This window comes from Medicago truncatula, chromosome 4 (genome assembly GCF_003473485.1).
Source record: "Medicago truncatula cultivar Jemalong A17 chromosome 4, MtrunA17r5.0-ANR, whole genome shotgun sequence".
Taxonomy (NCBI): Eukaryota; Viridiplantae; Streptophyta; class Magnoliopsida; order Fabales; family Fabaceae; genus Medicago; species Medicago truncatula.
This window is the reverse complement of record NC_053045.1, coordinates 12690001-12710359: the sequence shown is the minus strand read 5'-3', so window position 1 is coordinate 12710359 and position 20359 is coordinate 12690001. Positions and strand designations below refer to the sequence as shown.

The window sequence follows — 20359 nt, the reverse complement described above, 5'->3', positions numbered from 1 at the left end:
GACTAATTAATTCAATTCTTGAAAATGAAATAAAGAAATAAATTTAATTTTATAGTACTTGATCTCGCCACTGATTGTGAAATTTCGTTGCTGTGTTAGAAGAAGGATAGCTATACTGATTCGGTATACTCGAAAGAGACCCTTGGTACAAAATTGACGATCTAACAAAGATTGCATTTCAGTAAATTTCTATTTACTAATCTCATCTTTTATGGAATCGATCCCCTTTGACTGTATAAGAATATGTGGAGCTCGGCATGTCTGGAAGCACAGGAGAACGTTCTTTTGCTGATATTATTACCAGTATTCGATACTGGATTATTCATAGCATTACTATACCCTCCCTATTCATTGCGGGTTGGTTATTTGTCAGCACGGGTTTAGCTTACGATGTATTTGGAAGTCCCCGTCCAAACGAGTATTTTACAGAAAGCCGACAAGGAATTCCATTAATAACTGGCCGTTTTGATTCTTTGGAACAACTCGATGAATTTAGTAGATCTTTTTAGGAGGCTCCAATGACCATAGATAGGACCTATCCCATTTTTACAGTACGATGGTTGGCTGTTCACGGACTAGCGGTACCACCGTTTTTTTTTTGGGATCAATATCAGCAATGCAGTTCATCCAACGATAAACCTAATCCGAATTATAGAGCTACGACACAATCAAACCCAAATGAACAAAATGTTGAATTGAATCGTACCAGTCTCTACTGGGGTTTATTACTCATTTTTGTACTTGCTGTTTTATTTTCAAATTATTTCTTCAATTAATAGACGAAAAGGGAATATATATATTAGGAATTCTCTTATCCCATTCGGAAGGATATCATTTGATAATTATCTATGACTGTTTAGGTCTCTAGCATGACTGACTACTTGATCAAATGTGGAGGAAAGTGGGATAAATGGCCGATACTACCGGAAGGATTCCTCTTTGGATAATAGGTACTGTAACAGGTATTGTCGTGATCGGTTTAGTTGGTATTTTCTTTTATGGTTCATATTCCGGATTGGGATCATCCCTGTAATACTAGACTAGGATGAATTAAGTTTTTGAAATGAAAGCATAAGAACTCAACGGGGATCCACTCTTTCTTTGATGAATTCGAGGGGGTCCTGTTGAGTTCTTCCTAATCAGAATCTTTTTGTAAGGGATTCAATAGATAACTTTTTGGTATGTTTCAAAAAACTCCATTTTTTTTATAATGTTTTTGAAAAATAAACTTCATTAATTCGTTCAAAACATTTTTTTTTTTTTTTGGATAATATCTGTCGATACTTTTGCTTTAAAGTTGAACGAAAAGTAAAAGAAAGAAGAAATTACTTGATTTAATTATTCTGGGTGGCGCAATCATATTGTATTCTACAAATTTTATTTTGCAAGAATTCTTAATTCTAGAATCTATTTTCTAGCGGTCAAATATTCTGTAGAACCGAACCTTTTTGATACTATACTAACAGAATCTTACTCTAAATAGATTTTATTCTGTAATAATATAGAATTATGATTTAATTATTATTTTTTTTTTAAGTTAATTAAGGAAGTTTATTTAGTGAATTAAATTCGCGATCTTTTTTGTTTGTCCATTATTTCACTACGTATCTATTTCGATATAAACAATAAACAATAAGGAATGGGACTCTAGGAAAAGACAAATTATCCATCCTAGAATCCTGTTTTCCCTATTTCTACTTTACTTAATAGAATATTCTTTGCCTATTTTTTTTTTAGGTTTAGTATCGAGTGGAATTTAATTCTATTACAATAGAAAAGGATTAATAGATTTCTATTCTAGCGCATTGAAATGTGAAAACAGCTACATAATCATATGTTCGAATTAATTGTAGAGTTGAAAAAAAAAGACAAGAACCAAAGTAAAATACTCTTCTTCACAATATACATACTATGACTGACTAGTTCTACGGTACAAGGAATTCTTTAAATAGAGGAGAAAAAAACTAGAAAAACCAAAAGGTCTTTCCATAATTTATCAACAAAAATGTAGTTCTTTATTACCAGCTTAATAGATTGATAAATCCACATACCTAAAAATTCATTTCGGACAATTGAACCTTTTCAAATTGTTTCTTTTTAAGAACCAAAAAGATTTGTGCCAAAATAATAGATGCCAAGAAGAACAACAGACCTTGTACACGTAACGGATCTTGAAGCACTATTTCTGCATCCCCCTGACCAAATCCACCCACATTAGGATTACTCGTTAATGGTTGATCAAGTTTCATAGATTCACCTTCTGAAACAAGAAGTTCTGGTCCTGGCGGTATAATATCAATCACTTCACGTCCATCCGATGCATCCACTATCGTTATTTCGTATCCACCTTTTTCTTTTCGTATAATTTTATTTACTATACCTGTTGCTGTAGCATTATAAACATTATTATTACTCTTGCTCCCGTCGGGATAAATCTGACCCCTTCCCCTATTCCCGCCTACATATATAGGATATTTTAAGAAGTGAACATCTCTCTTAGTAGCGGGATCTGGAGAAAGAATAGGAAAGGTAATTTCACTATATTTCTTCCCAGGAACGGGGCCTACCACAAGAATATTTTTTTTTGTGGGACGATAGCTTTGAAAAGACAAATTACCTATCTTTTCTTTAATCTCGGGCGAAATACGATCAGGAGGGGCCAATTCAAAACCCTCTGGTAAAATAAGAACAGCACCTACATTCAAAGCCCCTTTTTTACCATTAGCAAGAACTTGTTTAACTTGCATATCATAAGGAATTCGAACAACTGCTTCAAATACAGTATCGGGAAGTACCGCTTGTGGAACCTCAATATCTACAGGCTTATTAGCTAAATGGCAATTAGCACATACAATCCGCCCGGTAGCTTCTCTCGGATTTTCATAACCCTGTTGAGCAAAAATGGGATATGCATTTGAAATGGGTGCTCGAGTTATTATATATATCATGAGCAATACGGAAATGGATCGGGTAATCTCTTCCTTTATCCAAGAAAAAGCATTTCTAGTTTGCATGGTCCAATCATTCATCCTGAAAATTTCTACAATAAGATTAGGTAGGTTACTGGCATAGTTCCCTATCCATTATTCTGCTATTTACTCAAATGATTTTCCTAGAATATAGGAAGAATACGAGTAGAACGAAAAAGAATAAGTCAATTTTTTAATGTTTAGATACAAAAAAACAAATTTTCTAATTGGATCAGTGGATCGTTTTTTCAGTCATTCATTGAATGATAAATCACTACAAGTGACGGAGATACACGATTTAAATAACGGAAAATCCAGTATTTTAAAATTGTATCTAAAATGACTGGAAAAGTGGAAACAAGACCAGATATAATTTGATTATTCTGAGTAAATCCAAAATCTTTATAGACAGACCCAATGATTAGTTCCCAACCATGAGTTGAATGGAATCCTATACATAAATCAGTTAATAAAAGGATCGAAAAAGCTTTTATTGTATCACTTAAGTTATATAGAAATTCTTGAACCCAAGAGTTAAGAATAATGAGTTCTTGATTACCCCTAATAGAATAACCACTTAGAATAAGGAAACATATTATATTTGTACAGAAATGTAAAATCGTATGGATACGGTCTTGGTTGTTCGTCTCGATCAATTGGATGGTTTCTTTGTAGATTTCCATACGAAGATTTTGAAAATGTGTTTCCGGATATTCCTTTAGCATTTCATCCAAGAGGAACAGTTCCTCGAACTCTATCAATTTCTTTAAAATCGTTTTTTCTTGAATAATATTCAAGAAAATTTCGGATTGTTTCGTATTCCACCAATTAGTAATCCAAGATTCCAGACTTTTCTTAAATGTAAAAGAGATGCACCAGGGCAAAAAGACTATAGATGTAAGACATAGAAGGGGAATGAATGCTTTTTTTTTGCCATTTTTCGTCTTTAATGAACTCAGTTTCATCTCATTTGTCAACTATATAGAATACTATAATAATTTTTCTATCAAGCATAAGTTCTATTACAAGTAAATACAAGTAATAGAGCCTAGCCTATGTATCAATTTCTAATTTTTTGAATATAAATTGAGAATCGATTCTCTCTTTTTTTATTTGTAATTCAGAAATTTGTTTTTTCCTTTAATTTGGAAATTAAAGAATACAAAATAATACAGAAATCAAAAAATAAATGCTTTCTTAGAGAAAGCATTTATTTTTTTGATACAACGATTTCCATTGGTAGACTCAAGAATATGGAACGATTTCCATTGGTACACTCAAGAATCTGGACAAGTCCCAAGCTTTTTGTATAACGTTGCGTGGAGTCCTATCATAATAATCATCAACAGGAGTCAAAGGAATGGTCCCTTGTTCTCGTGTTTGCATATAAAGGACACCACTACTGGGTTCTGGGTTAGGGTTAGCTTGTAGTATGAGGGACTGAATATCTTCCATACGAACTCGGAGAAAAATACGACGATATGTTCCAGGAAATCCGTAACGAAAAAAACACACCATTCTCTTTTTTTTATCGAAAAAATTATAACCACTCCCCACATTCCAAAAAATTAGAAGCCACCAATGTAAACTTAGAAAGAGACCTGCGATTCCATAGAAAGTCAGGGTGACCCCTTGTGGCAAAAAAGGAACTACAAATTCAGATGAAATCAAAGAGAAAAAATGTCTACCATAATAACTGGAAACTGAAAGATATAACACCCCTAATGAACCTAAAAGAGTGAAAGAAGCCCAGAAGAAATTGATTGGTTTTCGGGACCCCGGTACAATGTCAAGCCATGCGTCTTGTGAACGACAACCATGTTTTTCTGATCCCCAACTAATAAATTTTGGAACATTAACCAATAAAGCAGACATTACAATTAAGACAAGGCCCACTAAAAACACATAAACGTTTATCATAAAATGGGTACCTCAATTTCATATTTGTACCTGTTATTTTTTTTTTTTTTATTGTTATATTAATATTTTTGTTGTTATATTAAATCCTCCTTATCTTATTAAGGTAATATTAATAGTAGTACTTTTGCCCGTATCTAAAAAATCTTGTTTTTTTGAACATGAAGAAATAAAGAAGCCATTGCAACTGCCGGAAATACTAGGCCCACTAAAGGAACAAAAAGGGAAGGTAAGTTTATCATAAAATGGGGTACCTCAATTTCGTATTTGTACCTGTTATGTTATTTTTTGTTGATTGTTATATTAATAATATATATTTTGATTTTTCTTATATTAAAGATAGTCTATAATCACTAGAATTCATATAGACTTATACTAAGTATATCTAAATGAATAGAGATGAATAGATAGATATATCTATTATATACGGAGTATACATAATTAAGTATATAATATAATAAATACATAATCAAAGAAAAAAATGAATAAGATTTATTAAGAATCAAAAGGAAAAATCTAAAAATAATAAATTTTTATTAAAAATAAAGAGTGTAGAACGAAATAACTGGATTTATTTTGCCCTCTATTTCTACAAGAAACATGTGTATGATAATAAATGTTTTTATTTTTATTATTTCTATTCTTATCTTATTACTGTGTGTTCTAATTTGATTTTTGTATAATAATAATTTATTATACAAAAATCAAATTAGAGTCTGAATTAGTTTTCAGTTTGAGTCAAAGGAAAGAAACCATGGAAATGCAATAACTCACTTAAAACCTCTTTTAAATAATTACGTGGTACGAGTGAATCAAATGCACCCTTTTCGAATAAAAATTCAGCCGATTGTATACCTTCGGGCACTTCGATCTTCAACGTTTCTTCAATTACTCTTTTACCTGCAAATGCTATGTAAGCATCGGGTTCGGCAAGAATGATATCCCCCAACATTCCAAAACTAGCTGTTACCCCACCAGTAGTAGGAGATGTAAGTATCGGTACATAGAATAACTTTTGATTGATTTGATAATTATATAAAGAAGCAGAAATTTTAGCCATTTGCATTAAGCTCAAACTTCCTTCTTGCATACGCGCTCCTCCAGACGCACATACTATAATAAGAGGTAAACGTTGATTGGTAGCATATTCAATCAACCGAGTGATTTTCTCACCCACTACGGATCCCATACTACCTCCCATAAACTCAAAATCCATAATACCTATTGCTACAGGAATACCATTTACTTGACCTGTGCCTGTTTGAACCGCATCCAGTAATCCGGTTCTGTCTTGATAAGAATCAAGACGATTTTGATAATCATCATTTTCAGAAGGTTCGTCTTCGTCTTCCAAACTATTTTCAGAAGGTTCGTCTTCGTCTTCCAAACCTTTTTCAGAAGGTTCGTCTTCGTCTTCCAAACCTTTTTCAGAAGGTTCGTCTTCGTCTTCCAAACCTTTTTCAGAAGGTTCGTCTTCCAAACTATTTTCAGAAGGTTCGTCTTCGTCTTCCAAACTATTTTCAGAAGGTTCGTCTTCCAAACTATTTTCAGAAGGTTCGTCTTCGTCTTCCAAACCTTTTTCAGAAGGTTCGTCTTCCGAATTAAATTCAATGGGATCCACAGGGAACATGTCTTCATCCATAGGATTCCAAGTACCTGGATCAATCAAAAGTTCGATTCGATCTGAACTGCTCATTTTCAAATGACATCCACAGTATTCACAAATATTCATTTTTGATTTAAAAAATCTCTTATAATTGTTTCCATAACAACTGTCGCAGGCAACCCACAAATGCGAAAAATCTTTTCTTATTATACCAGTACTCTCGATTTCACTACTATTTTGGACCTTCTCACTATCACTAGGATTTTCCATTATACCAGTACTCTCGATTTCACTACTATTTTGGACCTTCTCACTATCACTAGGATTTTCCATTATACCAGTACTCTCGATTTCACTACTATTTTGGACCTTCTCACTATCACTAGGATTTTCCGGTTCTAAAATGTCACTAGCCTTTTGGAGCTTATCATCATCATCAGGCTCATCATCAGGCTCATCATCAGGCTCATAATCAGGCTCATCATCAGGCTCAGTATCACTGTCATTTTCCGGTTCTAAAATGTAATGAGCCCTTTGGATCTTATCATAATCATCAGTATCATTGTCATTTTCCGGTTCTAAAGTGTCAGTACCCTTTTGGAGCGTATCATAATCATCATCAGGATCATTATCGTCGCTATCATTGTCGCTATCACTGTAATTTTCAGCACTGTAATTTACAGGTTCTAAAATGTCACTAGCCTTTTGGAGCTTATCATCATCATTGCCACTATCCTTTTCTTTATCACTATCAGTTTCAAATCTGACTTCAAATCTAACATCAAATCTGTAATCAAATCTGTAATCAAATCTATAACTGGACTTGTGTAATTTTTCATTTTTATCCTCCTCCTGCGGATTATTCTCATTGTTATTCTCAATGATATTATGTATAATGGAACTATCAATACCGATTTCAGAAAGCATATAACCTTCAATACAACTATTAATGATATTATTCCAATCATATATGAAATAACTATTACTATCGCTAACTAAAAAAGTTTTATCAGATAGTAAATTCGGTATGTTCATGTCTATAACTAGAATTCTCACTATTGTTTTTACAACCCTGACATCTACATGAATAGTATTATCCATATCAATTAAAATAATATTATCCATATCAGTTAAAATAGATGGGTCTTCATTTACACTGTTATTTTCAATAGGACCAAAACTGTCTATTGATTTACTTAAACCACACCTGTATTCTAAACCCCTATTAAACATCATTGAATTGAACCACCACTTTTCCATAGAACTTTTTCCTCCTATTTACATGAAAATACAATAGATGAATAGTCATTTAAGTTTTACCTATAAATCCACTTTTTTTTATAAATCAGTAATAATAGAGTAAGTATTTAAATTTATAACTATTTGTAATCTAAAAATTAAGTCGATATTCTATCAATAAATTGAATATTCTATTTTCATAGTTTGTAAATCTAAAAAATGAATTTCTTTAAGAAAAAAAAAAAGGTAATATTTATTCCGATATACTTTTTCCGGTTACTATATCCTTATATTCTAAGGATATATCATGAATATACATGACATATTCTTATATTCTAAGGATATGTCATGAATATCCATGACCTGGGACGGAAGGATTCGAACCTTCGAATAACGGGACCAAAACCCGTCGCCTTACCGCTTGGCCACGCCCCATTTAGGATTCGACATTACTAAATACTATTATGGGTTGTTCGTCAATTCCAGTTCTAAATTTATTCTATAGAATAAATTAAACTGTTACTAGAATTTGGATATGCATAAATATCGAATTAAACTGAATTTATTGATCATTACATAGAATTCAATTAAGATATTGTATGAATATATGATTTCTTCGATTTTGGATTTCAGAATGAAACTGTTTTGAACTGGATAAGTTAAAATGAAATAAGGGATTGGGGGTATGATCTTAGTTGATTCATTTTTTTAGTTTTTTTACTGATTTAGTAATATTCCTATCTATAAATATCAATTCAATAGTTGACTTATTTATATTCCATTATTTTCCATTTTTTCTTTTCAAATTATTTCTATATATATTTAGAAATCAAAATTGATTTTTTCTTTTCTATTTCATTTTAATATATTTTAATATAAGAGTATAATAAATAAAAATGATAATAATAAATCAAATTCTATAAAATTATATATATAATAAATCATATCATATATATAATAATAACATAATATAAAAAAATACAATAAAAATGAGAATTCAAAAAAAGCAAAAATACAATTTATTTTCTTAAAGAACAACATTTTTGTTATGCTTAATATCTTTAGCTTGGTCTGTATTTGTATTAACTCTGCCCTTTATTCAAGTAGTTTTTTCTTGGCAAAATTACCTGAAGCCTACGCTTTTTTGAATCCAATTGTAGATTTTATGCCAGTAATACCCTTACTCTTTTTTCTCTTAGCTTTTGTTTGGCAAGCTGCTGTAAGTTTTCGATAAGATCTTTAATTTGAATAATGTCCGAAAAAAATTATTAAGATTCGAAAATAAAAATGATAACATTTTTAAAGATCAGATAAGTTTTACGGCGTAAATCCTTGATTCCAAATATTTAAATTTTTGGATAGACAATAAAAATCTGGACCATCTCATCATTTCTGTTTTTTCCATTAAAAAATGAAAATTCTATTATTCGATTGGAGTCCACCACCAATACCTAGATCTTGAATTGTGGATATGAAAAAAATTTTGGTAATATAAAGACTCAATTCTTACTACATAAAAATTTCCTAAGTTTTTTTTTTGAAATTACTTCATTTTTTATAAACTTAGTATCAAAGGAAACATAATATGAAATAGAAGAGAATCTATTCTCTTTCTCTGGCGTTTTTTTTTTATTATCTTGGAGATTTTGTAATGCTTACTCTAAAACTATTTGTTTACACGATAGTGATATTCTTTGTTTCTCTTTTCATCTTCGGATTCCTATCTAATGATCCAGGACGTAATCCTGGACGTGAAGAATAAGAAAATCTTTTTTGTTTTGCTTACTTGTGCTGGATTTTGAAATATTTTTTGTTTTTTTATCTATTTTACATCTTTAACTAGTAAAAAAAATTAAACAAAGAGGGAAGAAAAAAAAAGAAACTCCATAATTTCAAAAGAAAAAAATACCAAATCATCAATAAACGGAAAGAGAGGGATTCGAACCCTCGGTACAAAAATTCATACAACGGATTAGCAATCCGCCGCTTTAGTCCACTCAGCCATCTCTCCCCAATTCAAAAAAAAGAATTATTATGCTTATGATACATCGCATAAACAAAAAGAACAAAAAGTAGGGCTCGAAAAAAGCCCTCTTTATATCTTATTGATTGATAGTCATTTGATATATCTTTTCTGTCTTTTTTTTTTCTATTTATTATCTATAAATAAATAGAAATAAAGAGAGAATTATTGATTTCATTTTTTATACCTTCAGCAAAAAAAAAATCCAAAAATAAGATTCGCCCCCTTTTCTAAATTTCATTAGGGGGCCCCTTTACGAAACACGTCAACACTCTAATTATCGTAAAATTATGCACCTATTGCATAATTAGGACGTATTCCCTTGTTCGACAAAAGATCCTTTTATATACAATAATTGTATTGTAGCGGGTATAGTTTAGTGGTAAAAGTGCGATTCGTTCTATAGATCCCTTAATAGTTAAGGGGTCCCTTGCGTGATTCATATCACGATCAAAAACTTTATTTCTTACTTAAAGGGATTTAATCCTTTATACCTCTCAACGAACGATTCGAGGAATAACATACATTATCGTAATTTGTATACAATTTAGATTAGAATTGATTCTAAAATTATGAAACATAAGTTTTTGCAATTGGATCTAGAATCCAAATTTTTGAATATGAGTAAAGGATCCAGGGAGAATGATATAGAAAATTTGTTTCCAATCGTAACTAAATCTTCCATTTTTTTTATTATTTGTTTTGTATAGGAGAAATTGAAGCAAAATAGCTATTAAACGATTTTTTTAGTTTACTAGAAACATCAACATATTTATTAAGCTCGACGGAAATTTTATTCTTTTCCTAAAGATTCTCTCAAATAGAAATAGAGAACGAAGTAACTAGAAAAAAGCAGATTGTTCTAATACTCCTCTTCTAGAGGGATCATCTAAAAAGCAACGTGTTTTAAATGTATTCATACCGAAAGGCTGACATAGATGTTATGGGTCATTTTTTTTTTTCATGTATTCCATCTATCTCTTAAATTATTCTGTAAAGGAGCTGAATGAAACAAAAGTTTCACGTTCAGTTTTGAATTAGAGACGTTCATTCATGAACGTCGACTATAACCCTTAGCCTTCCAAGCTAACGATGCGGGTTCGATTCCCGCTACCCGCTTATATCCTATTTCTCTATATATTCTATTTGAATCTATTTTTTTCTATTATCGAATTCATTATTCTTATCTAAATGAGTTCATTTTTTTAAAGAACAATTTAGTCTTATTCTATTTAGAATAATTATTCTAAATATATTCTCATATTCTCTCTCATATTCTCTCTCATATTCTCATAGATAGAGTCTTTTTTAAGAGTATTTTTTAGAATTCTTAGAATTTTTTTTCTTTTCCTTTTCACGAAAATTTCGTGAAAAGGAAAAGAAAAAAGAAAAGCGTCCATTGTCTAATGGATAGGACAGAGGTCTTCTAAACCTTTGGTATAGGTTCAAATCCTATTGGACGCAAATTTTTTCCATATCAATTTTATTGCAATTGCCTATATATTATATTAATTATATTCGTATCTTTATAAAAATATATTCTGAATTTATTATCTTTATTATTCTAAAATTCTTTTAAATTAAAGAAAAAATAGTAAAAGATACTAATTATGAAAATAATAAAAATAATAAAGGTATGAAATTTTTAATCAATTATTAATTAATTTTTTCTACCTGTTCCTGAAGTAAAAAGAGTTCCATCTGTTCCTGAATAGCTTCCTTCAAAAGGGCTTCTGCTTCCCCAGTGAATGTCTTGGTAGAAGATATGATTTCGTTAAATTTAGGTTTATTCGTTTTTAAATAAGCCCTTAACTCAACGAGAAATTTCCGTACGAGATAAATTTCTAATGAATCAAGATAACCATTCGTTCCAGTATAAACAGTTATTATCTGTTCTTCCACAGTGAGAGGAGCTGATTGGGATTGTTTAAGCAACTCGCGCAATCGTCGACCTCTTGCCAATTGATTTTGCGTAGCTTTATCGAGATCAGAAGCAAATTGTGCAAAAGCTTCTAATTCTGCGAATTGTGCCAATTCCAATTTTAATTTACCAGCTACCTGTTTCATGGCTTTAATTTGAGCCGCCGATCCAACTCTGGAAACGGAAATACCCACATTAATAGCTGGTCTGATTCCAGCATTGAATAGATCGGCAGATAAAAATATTTGGCCATCTGTAATGGAAATTACATTAGTAGGAATATAAGCTGAAACATCTCCTGATTGGGTCTCAACTATTGGTAAAGCAGTCATACTTCCTTCACCTAACTGAGAACTTAATTTAGCGGCTCTTTCCAAAAGACGAGAATGTAAATAAAAAACATCTCCGGGATACGCTTCGCGACCTGGTGGTCTTCGTAATAGAAGAGACATTTGGCGATAAGCCTGTGCTTGTTTTGAGGGATCGTCATAAATGATTAAAGTGTGACGTTCACGGTACATAAAATATTCAGCCAGAGCTGCACCTGTATAAGGTGCGAGGTATTGTAATGTAGCTGGAGAATTTGCTGTTTCAGCCACTATAATAGTGTACTCCATTGCCCCTCTTTCTTGTAAAGTAGTTACCACTTGAGCCACAGAAGATGCTTTTTGACCAATAGCTACATAAACGCATATTACATTTTGTCCCTGTTGATTGAGAATTGTATCTGTTGCTACTGCTGTTTTACCTGTTTGTCTGTCCCCAATAATTAATTCTCGCTGGCCACGCCCTATAGGGATCATAGAATCAATAGCAATAAGTCCCGTTTGAAGAGGCTCATACACGGAACGTCTGGAAATAATACCGGGAGCGGGAGATTCGATTAACCGAGATTCCGAAGCTGAAATTTCTCCTCTACCATCAATAGGTTTAGCTAGGGCATTTACAACACGACCCAAATAACCCTCACTTACCGGTATCTGAGCAATTATTCCTGTTGCTTTTACCGAACTTCCCTCTTGTATCAGCAAACCATCACCCATTAATACAACACCAACATTTTTGGATTCCAAATTCAAAGCAATCCCTACAGTACCCTCTTCAAATTCGACTAATTCACCTGCCATTACTTCATCAAGACCATAAATACGAGCAATGCCGTCGCCTACTTGAAGTACAGTACCTGTATTTACAATTTTTACTTCGGTATTATATTGCTGAATACGTTCACGGATAATTTTACTAATTTCATCTGCACGAATGGTTACCATGAATATTTCTTAATTTGAATTTGAATTTGATTCTTTTTCGAAGGAAAAAAAAAAATAATGCCTATACTGTATATTCTAGTAGAACGACTAATCAGTTATTTTTATCTTTCATCGCCCCAAACATATCAATATTAGCACCGATCGTACGTAAATGTAACTCATTGTTTAAGCAACTATTCAGAGTTCCCAGAGCTCCTTGTAATGCTTGTTGTAAAACCGTCTGTTGCACTTGATTAATCGCCCTTTGTTGTTCAAAATGAATCGTTTCGTTTTTGTAATTTTCGAATTGTTCCAAAGTTGTATAAATTGAATTAATTAAATTCAATTTTTCTCGTTCTATCTCGGAATAACCATTCACTCGAAACCGATCCGCTTCCGTTTCTACTTTCCTTAAGCGGGCCCGGGCTTTCTCCAGCTGTTCAACGGCTGCTTCCCGTAGTTCTTCTGAATTTCGAATAGTTCTCAAGATTCTCTGTTTTCGATTATCTAATAAATCACTTAATGAAAGTAGATTCTCTTTGCATTTAGTTCAAAATGTCTATGATCTCTTCCCGAACCAAACATGAATCTTTCAATTCATTTGGCTCTCACACTCAATTCCTTATAGGAAATTTCCCTATATTATCGAATGAGCCTATCCTCTTTTCTCTATTTCTAAAAATCTTGAAAATGATTACCAATACAAGATTAAAATATTTGGAGGACTCTTCTGACCAAACAAATAATTGTCAGCAAAGTTGTTTTTTTTTTTTATTCAAATCCAAAGAATTCTGATTAATTTATACGTAGGTCATCAATTCCGCATTGTATAAAAGGAGGCGTTAAACAAAACACCTGTTTTTCCTATTTTTCATCGTAAAGAGAATTCAAGTCATTTTATCGACATGAGTGTTCTATATCGAAAAAATTACAATTTCCGTATTAACATAGTGGTAGAAAGAATACTACATTGCGTCTAAACTTCAAACTGGTTAGCTTTAACCATGGTAATGCTCCAAAATTATTGGTTGATAGAGAATCAAAGTAGATTTACCAATGAATCGCGAAATGCTATGGTTCTTAACTATTTTTTAGTTTATTTAGTAAGAAGTCATTCGCCGGATCATGCACGTTTTTCTAGTTATAACGAAAAAAGTGCAGTTGGTTGGATCCAATCTATTCTTTGAAATAAACAACTCGCACACACTCCCTTTCCAAAAAAAATTAATACACCTAGCACTACACTTAGATTTATTAGATTTGTTGCTAAAATATCGGTATCAAACCCGAAACTTCCGGCGGATGGCCAGTAAATGAAGCAAAGAAAAGAATCGGTTATATTTTTCATATGATCGCATCTCCTCTTATGGATAGACTAATTTTGTTTCTACGATTCCCAGTTTTTTGATTTTTTTATTCGTTTTTTTATATTAAATTCAAGTTTATTGTATAATATTTTTATTTCTTACTAATAATAATAATTAATTAACTAATAATTAATTAATATGAATTACTAATAAGAATCTGAATAGAATAAGAATTTTATTGTATCTATTAGAGAATATAGAATATATTTATTAATAAATATATTCTATATTTTGAATTGGTTAGTCAATTGAAAGATTCCTCATAAGAATGATACCTCTTAGAAGTAGATACTAGTTCTTATGTCAATTGCAAAATATCTAGTTGTTTTCAATTCTAAATTAAAAAAGGGGGCGCTCGTTGGACTAAATAAAGGGACGGAAGAAGGCGAATCCATATGTTAATCCAAATGAAGAATAAATTGTAGGAGTTAAATCGGAATATCTATATAGAAAGAATATATATATATATAAAGCAATAGCAGCAATGAAAGTCCACGGAAAAAACAATATGTATTTTTCTTTTTCTATTTGTTTAAAAGATTAAACAAAAGGATTGGCAAATAAAAGTGCTAATGCTACAACCAGCCCATAAATAGTTAAAGCTTCCATAAAAGCCAGACTAAGTAATAAAGTACCCCTTATTTTGTCCTCTGCTTCCGGTTGTCGCGCAATCCCTTCTACAGCTTGCCCTGCAGCTGTACCTTGACCAACTCCAGGTCCAATAGAAGCAAGCCCGACGGCCAACCCAGCAGCGATAACAGAAGCAGCAGAAATCAGTGGATCCATGATAAGTTTCTCCTATTCCAAATAAAATAAAGAAAAGAAATAGTTAATAATATAATCAACCAAGAAATTATGACTTAATTATTTCATTCTTCATTTATCTAGTCGAAGTTTAATTCATGAATAATTTTTATTGAATTATCCAAATAACTTCGATATTCATTTTTTTTTTTTTCGTTTCTATCCATGTAGTTTTTTGTGAATACATACAATTTTTGTTCTTATCTTAAATTTTGAACCATTCTTTTAATTCTTCGTTCTTTCTTTTTCTTTATTTCCATTTTTGAGTTATTCAATACCTAAATTTAGAGTAGTAGCAGGACGAATTTAGATAGTCATATATAACTAATGAATATCTACTATGACATATACATGTGTTTGTTCGATACCGTAAACCAATTAGTTATACCTTAGATTCAATAGGATTCGAGAATCATTCTTGGAAACCCCTAAAAAACTAAGAGTTGTCTTATAACGATTAGATTCTATATACACTTAGTTCGACCCCCTCACCCTATTTTTTGTCCTTTGTTTTATTCATTATTATCCCATATGGATTATCCCATATGGATCGAATTAATCTAAATCAATTCGAAAGACCAAATTATTACTGTGGAAATATTCGAATTTTATTTTAGGAAAATCAAATAAACTTTTGTCAATTATTAAATGTGAATGAATGAAACGGAAATATTTTGTAGTTCGATATAACATCTTTTTTTTTTGAATCACATGTCGTAAACAACGTAGATATCATCCGAAATTATAGTTCCCAATCTAATATTTCTAATATTAATTAAATATAATATACTAATAATTAATATACTAATCATTAAATATATTAAATATACTAATCAATTTTGACATCTAATAAGAATTTTAATTAATTAATTAATATACTAATAACAAAGGTTGAATATGTTTATAGTTCTAATTGAATGAACAAAATAATAAATCAAAATAATATTCATTGGAGTAAAATACAAATTGATCAAAAAAAGATTATTTTGATAACTAATCAATGATGGCCTTCCATGGATTCACCTATATAAGCCGCAGCTAAGGTAGCAAAAATAAGAGCTTGAATACCGCTTGTAAATAATCCCAGAAACATAACTGGTATAGGAACTACTAAAGGTACTAACGAAACAAGAACAACAACTACTAATTCATCAGCTAATATATTTCCGAAAAGTCGAAAACTAAGCGATAAGGGTTTTGTAAAATCTTCTAAGATGTTAATCGGTAAAAGGATTGGAGTTGGTTGGATGTATTTACCAAAATAAGCCAATCCTTTTTTTGAAATACCCGCATAGAAATAGGCTACTGACGTAAGTAAAGCTAATGCAACAGTAGTATTTATATCATTTGTGGGTGCAGCTAATTCTCCATGAGGTAACTTTATAATTTTCCAAGGCAAAAGAGCCCCTGACCAATTCGAAACAAAAATAAATAGGAACAAAGTTCCAATAAACGGAACCCACGGACCATATTCTTCTCCAATCTGAGTTTTGCTCACGTCTCGGATGAATTCAAGGACATATTCAAAGAAATTCTGACCGGACGTTGGAATAGTTTGCGGATTTCTAACAACTAGAATGGTTGAAATTAATAAGATAGCAATTACAACCCAAGAGGTAATAAGTACTTGAGCATGCACTTGAAAATCCCCTATTTGCCAATAGAAATGTTGACCTACTTCGACAGCAGATATATCATAGATTAATGTGTTGATGTAACATAATAGAACATTCATATTGCCCTGCCCTCTAAAAAAAATATATATATATAACTTGAAAGGGAATTATTTTGATTCAACCATTTCCTTATTTGACTTTCATTTCCTTTTCTATTTTATTTTGAATACCTACTAATCACAAAATATTTATTTTTGCACAATTTTGTAATGCTATAATAACCGATTCCATAAATCTACGACCGCCCAACCAAATCTAACAATTTCTTTATCTTATTATTAATCAAAAATTTCGTATATAGCTAGAACGACCCTCACAAATTGCAAAAACTAATTTGTTAAGAATTAATCGGATTGAAGCTATAGCATCATCATTAGCTGGAATCGAAATATCTGCTAGATCTGGGTCACAATTTGTATCGATTAAACAAATCGTTGGAATTCCCAAAGTGATACATTCTTGAAGAGCCGTATATTCTTCTTGCTGATCAAGGATTATTACTATATCGGGTAACCCTGTCATATATTTTATGCCACCCAGATATGTTTCCAAATGAGATAATTGTCTCTTGAACATAGCGGCATCTCTTTTTGGAAGAGAGTTCAGTTTCCCTGTCTTTTGCTCCGTTCTCAAGTCCCTGAACTTACGAAGTCTCGTTTCTGTAGTATACCAATTCGTTAACATACCTCCGAGCCATTTTTTATTAACATAATGACATCGAGCTCTTATTGCAGCCCGTCTTACTGAATAGGCTGCTTTTTTTTTGTACCAACAATTAAGAATTGTTTTCCTATGCTTGCTGCATCAAAAACCAAATCACAAACTTCTGATAAAAAACGAGCAGTTCGAGTAAGATTTGTAATATGAATACCTTTACGCTTTGCCGATATAAAAGGTGCCATTCGAGGATTCCATTTCCGAGTATCATGGCCAAAATGAACTCCAGCTTCCATCATCTCTTCAAAAGTTATGTTCCAATATCTTTTTGTCATTTATCCCCACACGTTTTTTTTTTAAGTGAAAAAAACGAGACCAGGTATCCTGAAATAGCAATAAATAATTGTTCCGATGGAACCTTCTCTTTTCTAGACGATTGGCCGTTAATATATAATCAGGTCATTCATTTTTTTCTATTTATTATACTTTATTACCAAAATTACCCAATCAAATGACTGCATTTAAAGGGATGAATTGAATGCTTCCTAAAAGCGCATTCAATCCTATAGTTCTAATGTATCAGAGAAAATTATTTGAAATGAAAAGAATCAAATAAATTTCTGTGATGGAACAAAAGATTTCGAATTTCTACTTCGAATAATTTTTTTTTTTTCAAGGTAATTTTGTTATATTGCCTTGACCGTGAACGGTGCATTATTCTTTTGAATCCGGTACCAACGGGTATCATTCCCCCTAAAACAACATTCTCTTTAAGACCTTTCAACCAATCAATACGACCCCGAAGAGCGGCTTTTGCTAAAACTCTAGCAGTTTCTTGAAAACTCGCTTCGGATATGAAACTTTGAGTATTCAGAGATGTTTTTGTTATTCCCAATAATAAAGCTCGGTAACAAATTGCTTCTTCCAAGGCACGCCCAGTTCGTTCTGCTCGCAATAATCCAATTAATTCACCGGGTAAAAATACATTAGACATTCCATCTTCTGAAACCAAGACTTTGGATGTTATTTGACGCACAATAATTTCGATATGTCTATTATGGATGTGTACTCCCTGGGATCGATAAACCTTTTGGATTTTATTAACCAAAGAAATACGACTTTGCGCTATAGTTAGCTCAGCACCAATCAAGAATCCCCAAGGAATGCCGAGAATTCTTGTTATACACTCATTCCAAGCATCAATTCTTTTTTCGAGATTCATCGATATTGAATCAATCGAACGTATTTCTAATATCTGTTCCACTTTTGGAAGACCTTGTGTTATATCACTGGATCTCGATTTTTCATATATGAATGTAACTAAAATATCTCCTTGATAAAGGATTTCTCCATAATGGCCATGAATGGTTGCTTCTGGAGTCGCCAAATATGGGTTAGCCGATCTTATTATTACAGAATCCATTTGAACAGTTATAACTTGACCCGATTTTAGTTTTAGATGTGGTCCATTTTTCATTTTAGCTATACATATATTTTCACAAATAAATTGTCCAAGACTAATTATTGTAAACGTTTTTTCACAATAATAATGATGGAGAAAATACCAATTCAAATGGAATGGATTCAAAACGATATTACTGTCTAGATCGGGTTTAAAAATTTTATCATTTTCGTCCATTAAATAATATTTAATTACTTGAAAAATTTCCGTTATTTTGTCAAGTTGGAAATTTTTCATTATTGATATTTGATTATGAGTTATTAAATGGTAAAGTGAATAAAAATTTCCAACTTGACGGGCTATTCCTAAAGGACCTAATGAATTATTATTATTAATTGGAATTTTAGGATTTTTTTTTATCCCATTGTGATATTTAACATTGTTGAATGGTCTTATTTGAAAACAATTAGATGATGACAAAATTATCCAAGATCGGCATTCCTTATTTCTATTCAACAACATACGAATAGTTCCGTGATTTTGGCTAAGTGATTTTTTAATTTTTGCCTTGTAATGAATGGAAAAAAATGGATTGATATTGATCCGATCCGATTCATTATCCGCGATCAATCCTAAACCAGATGGGTCATTTCTTTTTCTGATATATGCAGTATTCGATTTTACTAAGTCAATTCTTAGAAAATACTCAATCAAACCGTTTGTACTTACTTCAACAAAGGAAGAGGGGGCCTCCTCAATAGAAGGACTTTTTTTGCCTTGATCCCAATTCAAGACTAAACAAGTCCGAACTAATTGAATCCTTGTGTCGGAAATTCCCCGAATGGATTTTCCATTTCCATAAAGAATATAATTGACAACTTTGAGTTCCAGATTATCCCTTTCCTGGAATAGATCTTGGGGAAAAAGTTTTATAAAATCGATACTGTCCGGTATTTCATATAAAATTACAGGTCGAACCAAAACAAAATACTTTTTCTTGGTAGTTGCGATCCATTGGACATAGATCCAATTATTAATTTTTTTTGATTCCTTCCGTTTTTTTTTTACCGTTCCGGGTGGTATCAAGATAGAACTGTGTCGGGATATCTTATCCCTCTCTCCGGGAAAATGGATATTTCCAGAAAATAATTTTAATTCGATTTTTTTTTTTTTCTTTTCTAATCGGACCAATCCGCCTACTCGACTTCTTATATTGAAAGTGATTGGTGTTCCTATTCCAACGAGACTATTATTCCGTACCATTATGGAAGAAGATTCGGGTAAAATATGCACTTCTTCGGGAATAAAAAAAAATCGATCTACTTTGATTTGGTATTTTGGCTTTAATTCTTTGATTCCTCGATACTCAATGAAATCTTCTTTTTGAAAAACGGAATGAATTCCTACAGTTCTATATTTAGTAATTCCTGAATTCTGTCTTCTGTATTGAGGATCATCGAAATAAGCAAAAATACTATTTCTATGAAAAATACCATTGATAGGTATTTCAATGGAAACACCAAAAGGG

At 31.7% G+C, this 20359-nt stretch overlaps 6 protein-coding genes, 3 non-coding genes and 2 pseudogenes across 10 annotated transcripts in view; 1 reads left to right on the top strand and 10 right to left on the bottom strand.

The window, feature by feature from the left end:
• Positions 1–881: 881 nt before the first annotated feature.
• Positions 882–3117, bottom strand: LOC120580077 (cytochrome f). The gene has a single exon (XM_039833045.1). It carries the CDS (start codon positions 3027–3029, stop codon positions 2052–2054), a length of 978 nt encoding a protein of 325 aa, XP_039688979.1. The 5' UTR covers positions 3030–3117; the 3' UTR covers positions 882–2051.
• On the bottom strand, positions 2931–4062 carry LOC120580080 (chloroplast envelope membrane protein-like; annotated as a pseudogene). Its single transcript, XR_005645696.1, has one exon. The product of XR_005645696.1 is annotated as a chloroplast envelope membrane protein-like (transcript).
• A 429-nt stretch (positions 4063–4491) lies between these two features.
• On the bottom strand, positions 4492–10352 carry LOC120580068 (acetyl-coenzyme A carboxylase carboxyl transferase subunit beta, chloroplastic-like). The gene is given in 3 exon segments (XM_039833038.1): positions 4492–6815; positions 6879–7768; positions 7770–10352. Coding segments are annotated over 3 exon segments (2130 nt in total). The 5' UTR covers positions 7802–10352; the 3' UTR covers positions 4492–5607.
• Positions 8095–8166, bottom strand: TRNAQ-UUG (transfer RNA glutamine (anticodon UUG)). Its single transcript has one exon. It is a non-coding gene; the product is annotated as a tRNA-Gln (tRNA).
• TRNAS-GCU (transfer RNA serine (anticodon GCU)) lies at positions 9656–9742 on the bottom strand. The gene has a single exon. It is a non-coding gene; the product is annotated as a tRNA-Ser (tRNA).
• A 794-nt stretch (positions 10353–11146) lies between the features above and the next one.
• On the top strand, positions 11147–11218 carry TRNAR-UCU (transfer RNA arginine (anticodon UCU)). The gene has a single exon. It is a non-coding gene; the product is annotated as a tRNA-Arg (tRNA).
• Positions 11219–11410: 192 nt separating this feature from the next.
• LOC120579891 (ATP synthase subunit alpha, chloroplastic) lies at positions 11411–13027 on the bottom strand. The gene has a single exon (XM_039832634.1). It carries the CDS (start codon positions 12944–12946, stop codon positions 11411–11413), a length of 1536 nt encoding a protein of 511 aa, XP_039688568.1. The 5' UTR covers positions 12947–13027.
• A 1805-nt stretch (positions 13028–14832) lies between these two features.
• LOC120580089 (ATP synthase subunit c, chloroplastic) lies at positions 14833–15078 on the bottom strand. The gene has a single exon (XM_039833051.1). It carries the CDS (start codon positions 15076–15078, stop codon positions 14833–14835), a length of 246 nt encoding a protein of 81 aa, XP_039688985.1.
• A 1015-nt stretch (positions 15079–16093) lies between these two features.
• LOC120580090 (ATP synthase subunit a, chloroplastic) lies at positions 16094–16896 on the bottom strand. Its single transcript, XM_039833052.1, has one exon. The coding sequence runs from the start codon at positions 16829–16831 to the stop codon at positions 16094–16096; it is 738 nt and encodes a 245-aa protein (XP_039688986.1). The 5' UTR covers positions 16832–16896.
• Positions 16897–17054: 158 nt separating this feature from the next.
• LOC120580079 (30S ribosomal protein S2, chloroplastic-like) lies at positions 17055–17764 on the bottom strand (annotated as a pseudogene).
• A 254-nt stretch (positions 17765–18018) lies between these two features.
• LOC120579890 (DNA-directed RNA polymerase subunit beta'') overlaps positions 18019–20359 on the bottom strand; it is a 4125-nt gene continuing 1784 nt past the window's right edge. Inside the window, exon 2 of the mRNA XM_039832633.1 lies at positions 18019–20359. This exon is cut by the window's right edge and continues 133 nt beyond it. Coding sequence (XP_039688567.1) covers positions 18019–20359 — 2341 coding nt within the window.

Excerpts from the sequence above, each read along its gene's own strand:
- LOC120580077 (XM_039833045.1), bottom strand. The coding sequence starts at position 3,029 with ATGAATGATTGGACCATGCAAACTAGAAATGCTTTTTCTTGGATAAAG.
- LOC120580090 (XM_039833052.1), bottom strand. The coding sequence starts at position 16,831 with ATGAATGTTCTATTATGTTACATCAACACATTAATCTATGATATATCT.
- LOC120579891 (XM_039832634.1), bottom strand. The coding sequence starts at position 12,946 with ATGGTAACCATTCGTGCAGATGAAATTAGTAAAATTATCCGTGAACGT.
- LOC120580089 (XM_039833051.1), bottom strand. The coding sequence starts at position 15,078 with ATGGATCCACTGATTTCTGCTGCTTCTGTTATCGCTGCTGGGTTGGCC.